Source organism: Myotis davidii, unplaced genomic scaffold (genome assembly GCF_000327345.1).
Source record: "Myotis davidii unplaced genomic scaffold, ASM32734v1 scaffold1569, whole genome shotgun sequence".
NCBI classification, from domain to species: domain Eukaryota; kingdom Metazoa; phylum Chordata; class Mammalia; order Chiroptera; family Vespertilionidae; genus Myotis; species Myotis davidii.
This window is the reverse complement of record NW_006299704.1, coordinates 74,340-82,691: the sequence shown is the minus strand read 5'-3', so window position 1 is coordinate 82,691 and position 8,352 is coordinate 74,340. Positions and strand designations below refer to the sequence as shown.

Here is an 8,352-nt window from a genome sequence, read left to right as displayed (position 1 = left end):
GGTGTTGATGGTGTAGATGGAGAGAGAGGGGGGAAGATGGGCGGGGGCGGGAGGGAAAGACCTTATGTGAAAGCTACTGGAAAGAAGTAGCTGAAGAGCCCTACTCCCCAGCGATTCTCCACCATGGCTGCAAGCATTTCTGAAACATGCACTACCCAGCCATTTAGTCGGGGCACTGCCCTCTGCTCCCTTAGATTCTAAAAAAATAAAATGAAAACAGCCAACACAATAGCTGATCAGTGTGAATGAATCAGAATTATACCTAGTTTTTTGGTCAGATTGGCAAAAATTATCGTATAGTTTTGGGTATGCCACAGAATTTTGGTAATTAGTTTGTGCGCCATGAGATGAAAAGGTTGAATTCGCTGCTCTAGCCTAATGTGGAAATGTGGCCTTTTAAAATTATTAGTGCATGGAAGGCATTATTGCAAAGTAAAAGGAAAGAACTGATAGAAAGGAAAACACTTAATCCCCCTCTTTATTTGAAAAGGAAAATGAGTTATTTTCCAACACTGGCCAGTCATGGTCACTAAACCTAATTTTGTTAAGATGATAAAATTTGGAGGAAATAAAGGGTTGCCCATATTTGGTGACATTTGTTACTTTCATTTGTGACCTGTGTGTCCCCCGTGCTCTGCAGCACGCGCGCCTGGCTCCATGCGGACACACTTCCGAGATGGACACTTGCTCTGAAGTGGACTGAGCTCTGCATCGCTGTGTAAGTCTCCGTGGACACGGCTGTGCCCTGTCTTCGAAGGCTGTCACACTGTCGTTGGCACAGTCGGAGCTCAGCCCATTCCCCTCACCGAGCTCATGAAGAACCCTTGTGCGCTTTCCCATAGCTCAGGGGTGGGCAACCCCTGGCACACGTGCCAAACATGGCACGCCAGTAACTTTTGCTGGCACGCGAAACCCTCTCTTATAATCTTCCATTTACAATTTTTTCCTTAATATCGACTTTTTTATTTTTCCGATAAATTCAGTGTAGGTGCATCTTAGATAAATAAATAATTTTACATAACATGTATACATTAAAAAATAAATGTATTTTTCATCATCATATACTGTGTTTTTGTCGCTCGAATGAATTTTATTGTTTCTTCAAGGTTCTTCACAGACGTACACCTTAAGAGATATCGATTAGGCGTAACATGATCTCAAAAGATTAAGGTTGGCACGCAGAAGAATTTTGAGTCAGAGATTTTGCTGGTTTTGGCACACACTCACAAAAAGGTTGCCCACCCCTGCTATAGCTCATGCAGTGGCTTGAAACCAGCATTTATGTGGATTGAAAAATTTCTGCAACTTTTGCAAAAACTGAAGTTGAAACCTGCTTGAGAGAGTGCTCACTGCTGTTTCAGAACGTCTCCTCGCACGTGTGCGCGGCAGCAGCTTGGGAAGTTCCCCCGACACCCAGCGCGCACCACAGGCACGAGCGGTCCCGGCAGCCGCCGCGGCGTTCCGGGCCGGCCCTTTCCTGCTGGCTCAGAGGCATTTGTATCTCATTGTCAGAGTGTGTTTTGGGGTAGAATATGTTTTGCTCTTTTTTCTTCTAGTTAAACTTGTGATCCCGTGGGTTGACATCCAGAAGTTAGAAAAAACGTCCAACGCCTTCCTGACAGCCACCATCCGCGTCAGCACGCCCAGCAAGGAACGGGACTTCTCCATGTTCCTGGACCTGGAGGGGGCGCTGCAGGTCATGGAGCAGCTGGCCGACGTGACGCTGCGCAGGCTGCTGGACAATGAGGGCTTTGACCTGGACCCCCACCTGCAGGAGCCAAGCCAGATCACCAAGAGGTGAGCCCCCCACCAGGCCCTCCGGGACCTGCTGCCAGCCGCCACGTGGCCCCGCCTGCCTGGCCTGAGCTGTACGAGCCTTAACTTTCCCTCCTAGCAGAACCCACTGCTGTGTTGTTAATCATGACAGAGATGCAGTCATTGGTAGCAATTATTATTCATCTCCTTTATGCCACAGACTTTGATTTCTGGGTTCAATTCCTTTTTTCAGATATTATTTCAAAATTGATTTTCATAAAAATATACTTCCAGAAAATGTAATACGGTAGCCTCAAGCTAGAATGCTATTCAGCATTGGGCTTTATTAATGAACATTAAGAAAATTTATATTTTTATATTACATTACTTTGTAGAAAACGTTTTCAGGACAGCTGGGTTACGTTCACACCAACTTATTAGAAATGTGCTTACTAAGTGTCTACACTCTCTGAATCGTTGCCCCAAATTGATACTCGTCAGGGAGCTTGAGGTATTTGTCAACTTAAAGAAGCTCCACGTCTCAAATCAGCAGGTGTAGGAATGGGCTCAAATGAAGGCATTTCCGTGGCTCTTCCTCTGGAACGCCGTCCCACTCCCGGCCGAGCGCCTGAGCCTCCAGCACGATGCTCTGGTGCCACGTGAGCTCTGTGACACCCGTGTCTCCTCGCCAGAATGTGAGACTTCAGAGAGGGCAGGGGAGGCACGAGGCTGCCGCCGACCTGGCTCCTTGCTGGGCCCCATCCCAACCCGAAAGTCCCGCTCGACTGAGCCCCCTCACCCTGTGCTGCAAGAGGTAGCCTGGGAACCTGCTCCCCGCAGCCTAACCATGAGCTATATGTCAGCACTATCTACTTCCTTTTATTAGTTTTCTTTTTTAAGAGAAAAAGCATGCACACTGCAGTGAGCAAGTGGGCTGGCTCACAGGGCGCGTGGCCTCGGTCTCCCCAGGCCCGCCCTCCAAGCTCACACTGCCTCAGAGAACAGACACCCACGGCAGCCCAGCAAGCCACTGGGCAGGGAGGCAGGCAGGCTGTGGGCCCGCAGGGGAGGCGTGGCCTGGGCGCTGCGTGTGCCCCCACCCCCCACCCCCGTGCCCAGGTGCCAACGGGTGACCTGCGGGCAGGGCGAGGCCCGAGTCCTCCCTGGAGAGAACACCCAGTGGGGTCCCTTCCCTGTGGTGCTGGTGCCAGTGCTTCCCCTGCACGGCGGCCGGTCTGGCAGCCGACCTCACTGAGGAGCGAGCGAAGGCCCCGCAGCGCTGTCCTCACCGGCCTCACTGCCACGGCCGTGGCTGTGTGCGGGGTGTCCTCACTGCGGGGCTCTGCGAGGCGATGTCTTCCCCTCAGCGCCTGCTCGGCGTGCCGACATTTACTGACTCCAGGTAGTTTCATGGTCACATGCAGGTGTGACCATGAAACTAGAAAATGTTCAGTGTAGCCTCAAGTTGTGCGACCACAATGTGTAATAAAGAATTGGAAACAATTTTAAAGAAGAAAGAAAGGAAGTGGGGGAGAGAGGTGAGGACAAAAGGGGCCCTGGGGTGGCTGGCGATGGCGCTCCCAGGGCGGCCCAACGAGGGCGGGATGGGGCGTGGGCCTGTGTGGCTGCTCCCTGCACTTCGACCTTCGAAAGCGAAGGCCTGCGCCGCCCTCCATCCCCCCAGCTCTCCTTGTGGCTCTGTCCTGGAGACGCCCGCGGACACAAACAGGTAGTGACTCAGTGGACTTGGCTTCCTGCCGAGAGACCAGGCTTTCAAAGTTTAGGGAAACAGCCTTCGTGCAAGGCCTGGTCAGCGGGCTGGCGGCCGTCCGCGGCTCTCTGTTGATGTTCTCACTTCCCTTCCCGAGAGCGGCTCTGGAACAGCGCCTCCGGGGTCATGCACCTGGCGACCGTGGAGTGGGCACAGCACAGCCAGGCTGTGCCTGCGTGGAGGCGGGGGGAGCTCTCAGGCAGGCAGGATGGGGCACCACGCGGGCCTGGCCAGGGCTCCCAGGTGTGGTCACCGAGAACCCAGGAAGCAGGCGACTCCTGGAGAGAACATGGAAGGAGGAGGGAAGCAATGGATTGGTTTTAAACTTTTCAAACAGAAAAGATCAAGTCTGACGTTGTGAATGATGGAGTGAGGACGTGCGACCAGCTAGGGTCGGGGGACGGAGAGTGGTGGGCGTCACTAAGTGGAAATTAAGTGTCTTCGTTCAAACCCGTTTGGGTGGTGAGCGTGCTGGAGGGCATCAGCCCCGCGGCCGTCGGAACGTTGGAAGCTCTTCCTGCCGCACCTAAGTAGCTCCTCTCCCAGCTGCCCGGCCCAGCAGCTCCCCTGGCGTCTCAGACCATCCTCAGCCCCTCGGCCCGCGCATGCCCCTGTCCAGCTGCTCCCCGCGCCCCACTGGGGCTGTCCAGCCTCACGTGGGCCCAGCGCGACACCTGGGGCTCGTGAGGCCTGAGCCGCCCGCCTCACAGGGCAGCGTCCCACCTGCGCCGTGGGCCCGGGCCCTGGTTCTCCGGGCGGGTGGCATGCGAGGACGAAGGAGGAGGAGAGCCTGTGGGTGACCGCGTCGTGCTGCCCATGTTGATGAGGTCTGGTCCCTCGGGCTCTGGGGCGGGTTTTCACCTTACGCAGCCCCGCCCCCCGCTCCCTGGAGCAGCGCACGCATGGGAGAGGCGGGCTCCGCGCGCAGATGTGGCTCTTAGGAAAGCTCACCTCGCCTTCCTGCTTGTGTCTGGCGGGTGCCTAACAAGAGACTGGAAATCTTTGTGTGTTTATTTATTTACTTTTTTTGTTTTTAATATATTTTTAATGTATAAAATGGCAATCTATGATGCACAGAAATGAGTATTTCCTTACTTATCAGAGCATATTATTCTGCTGATTTTTTTCAGCAATATTTTTTTATTGTTTAAAGTATTACAAATAGTAGTACATATGTCCCTTTTTTTCCCATTTGACCTTCCCCTGGCCTCCCCTTCCCCCAGCACATGCCCCCCCTCCCCCAGTGTCTTATGTCCATTGGTTATGCTTATATGCATGCATACAAGTCCTTCGGTTGATCTCTTACCCTCCCTGCCCCCTAACCCTCCCCGGCCTTCCCGGTGTCGTTTGACAGTCTGTTCGATGCTTCTCTGCCTCTGTATCTATTTTTGTTCATCAGGTTATAACAGTCTTTATTATCCATAAATGAGTGAGATCATGTGGTGTTTTTCTTTCACTGACTGGAAATGATCCCTGAAAGTATAGTCTTTACTTTTTTTTTTCTTCTATATTTTATTGATTTTTTACAGAGAGGAAGGGCGAGAGATAGTCAGAAACATCGATGAGAGAGAAACATCGATCAGCTGCCTCCTGCACACTCCCCACTGGAGATGTGCCCGCAACCCAGGTACATGCCCTTGACCGGAATTGAACCTGGGACCTCTCAGTCCGCAGGCCGACGCTCTATTTACTGAGCCAAACCGGTTTTGGCATAGTCTTTACTTTTAATTTTTAAAATGTTTTTATTTATTTCAGAGAGGAAGGGAGAGATAGAAACATTCACGATGAGAGAGAATCATTGATTGGCTGCCTCCTGCACGCGCCCCACTGGGGATGGAGCCCACAACCCAGGCCTGTGCCCTGACTGGGAATCAAACCCAAGACCCTTCAGTCCGCAGGCGACGCTCTGTCCACTGAGCCACACCAGCCAGGGCTTCCTGTGTTTTTTGACGAGGCAAACTGGCTGCAGGGGACTGAGCTACCCCAGAGGGCGGGTGTGGAGCCAGGATCTGGCCAGCACCGAAGCAGCACCGCACAGGCCCGATGGGAAAGCCCGCCTGTGCCCGTCTGGCTACACCTTTCTGCCTCCATCAATCCCAGCACCACCCCCCATTCCACAGGGGAGCCGGCCGTCTCCCCCACGCCCCGGAGGCTCTGGAGAGAGAGGGAGACCTAGACCTGCTTTGGTCCCTCTTCCCCTAATCTAAGATGGAGAGCTCTAGTTCTGGGTTTGTGGGGAAATAAGAGCACTGCCCACCCCTTGCTTTTTGTGGTCCCCTGAATTTTGAAGTGTGTGTATGTCGCCAGCACTCTCTGCCGTGTTGTCAGGTGTGACTGTCCATGTTAACTTCACTCAGCGGCACACCTGATGGCTCTTGCTGCAGCTTCTGAGGAGCCCGCCAGTTCCCAGGATGGCAAGTGCGAGGAAGGCTGATCCGGCGCCTTCCCTGCTGTGCCAGGCCGTGCCGTGCCAGTGCCCCGCGGCGTGGCCGGTGGGCAGTCAGTGCGGTTGGCTGCTTGGCTGGTTTCCATCCATGCGGGTGCTGCTGCCTGGCTTAGGCCTGAGGTCACACCACTCAGCGTTGTTGAGTGAGAACGCAGATACCGCACAAAGCACCCTTTTACCATTTACTTATTTATTTTAGAAGAGCAAGCAAGAGCTTACCGGCCGCAGCAAAAACACACTCTGGTCAGTGAGGCAAGGAAGGGCCTAGAAGCACAGGAGGCCCAGGCGGGCTGCTCGGCCACTGGGCAGCCAGAGAAAGGGGGCTTTGGGGACAGGTTCAGGGGTGAGCTGGACGAGCTGCCGCCACCGCGGCTCCCAGGGCGAGTCCTGTGGGGTGTTGGGGTTTAGGACGTGTGCACCTGTGGGGGCGAGGGGGGGGGCGGCATGAGCGAGCTCCTGGGGGGAGAGGGCCCAGCTCACCCATAAAGCACACGCTTAGGGGTTTCAGTTTATCCACAGAGATGTGCCATCACACGGTTCATGTGGGAACATTGCCGCCACCGGACGCAGCTGCGCATCCCAAGCACCCACCCCCCACCCACCACCCCCCGGTTTTTGCAGTCACCCGGCTAGTTTCTGTCTTTATAGATTGACTTATTCTGGAAACTTCATAAAAAGGGATCAGGCGTGTGTGGTGTTTTGTCTGGGCTTCTTTACCTTAGCGTTTCTCAGGGTTTGTGCATGTAGAGGTGCCAGCACTTGGTCCCTTTTTATGGCTGAATGACGTTTCATTGTGTGGCTGTGTCACATTTTACCCATTTGTCAGTTGATGGTTCGGATGGTCCCCGCGTTGGGCTGCGATGGGTGACGGTGCTGGGACAGGTGCGTAAGTTCCCGTGGCACGTGTTCCGTTCGGCACCAGCGCAGCCGCTGGGCCCTCGGCTCCAGGCCCAACCCTCTGAGGAGCCGGCGCGGTGCAGGGCCGCCCGCGAGGGCCAGCCCTTTAGAGACCGGCTGTCACACGGTCGGTTTGTGGTGACTCCCGGTGTTGTCGGGCCCGAGAGGAACGTGCGGGTCTCTGAGTCCTTCCCTGACTCTGGTCAGAGGCGCCCACTCGCCTGCAGGCCAGAGCGGCACTTCCTGCAGCCACGTCCATGAAGGCCGCACGTGGGTGTGAGTGTGCGCCGCGGTGATCCGGGGCTCAGGCAGGGCCCTGCCTCGGTTTACTCCCTTCCTCTTCCCCAGGGACCTGGAAGCCCGGGCGCAGAGTGAGCTATTCCGGGCCGTCTTCAGGCTGCCACGGCGGGAGAGGCTGCACGCCGTCCGGGACTGCGCCCTGTGGACGCCCTTCAGCCGCCGCCACACTGCCGGGCGCCTGTTCACCTCCGACAGCTATATCTGCTTCGCCAGCAGGGAGGAGGGCTGCTGTCAGGTCCTCCTCCCGCTCCGAGAGGTGGGCCTGCAGGGTGGGACGGCGCAGAGGGAAGCGGGCCTGGCCTGATACTTCCCACTGGGCTGTGGCACTGACTGCTGTTGCTATGGCAACCTGAGATTTGTAGAAAATTGATAGGTGTGAACAGGGCCTGCTCACCTCCGTGTTATCGATAAAGCTAATGCGGTAACTTAAACGTTATGACAGCTTTTAGGCACCAAAGGGAAGAGAAAAGGCACCTTCTAAAAGCATCCCTTGGGAGATACACCTCAGTGGCTTGGCTGTTACACCCTCCCAGCACGTCAGTTAAAACCTGAGCCCTGCTCCTGGCACACGGGCCAGGCCCTTCCCACTGCAGAGGCCACATCTCCCCGCAAACAGCAGCGGCTGCCCTGGAGCTGCAAGCTCCACCCTGGGCCAGCAGCACCTCTGACACCTCTGAGGCAGGGCCGCCTGGCGCCTGGCGGGGGCCACTGAGCGCGCTTCCCAGGGGCTTAGCCTGTCTTCACCCCTGACCCCTCCCCGCCTCCCCTCCTGTCTTCATCCCTGACCCCTCCCCGCCTCCCTGCCTGTCTTTGCCTGTGCAAAGTCTTCATTTCACAAATATTCTCATTTCACTTCAAAGTGGAGCAGAAAACCCGGTTGTTGCACACACTCTTATTTTTTAGGTGATGGTGACACATGCACAGCAGCGTTTGGGTTCAGTGTGGAGTAATTCATGCTATTTTGCTGCCCCCTCAGAACTCTTTTCTTCCCAGTCTCATTGATCAACACCCTCCCCGCCTCCCCAGCCCCGGCACCCGCCACTGCACTCTCTGTCCCTGGGGCTTCACTTCTCTGGGGCCTCCTGTAAGTGGAGCCCCCCTGGACGTGCCCTTGGGTGGTGGCCATGGCCCTCACGGCGTGTCCTCGGCGCATCCGTGTGCCGTCTGTGCCAGCATGCAGTCT

At 55.4% G+C, this 8,352-nt stretch overlaps 1 protein-coding gene across 1 annotated transcript in view; it reads left to right on the top strand.

Annotated features, from left to right (window-relative positions):
* Window positions 1–8,352, top strand: part of TBC1D8 (TBC1 domain family member 8) — a 78,978-nt gene that overhangs the window by 33,062 nt on the left and 37,564 nt on the right. The window contains exons 5-6 of the mRNA XM_015571560.1: window positions 1,557–1,797; window positions 7,218–7,467. Of these exons, the coding sequence (XP_015427046.1) occupies window positions 1,557–1,797; window positions 7,218–7,467 (491 nt within the window). The remainder of the gene's footprint in view (window positions 1–1,556; window positions 1,798–7,217; window positions 7,468–8,352) is intronic.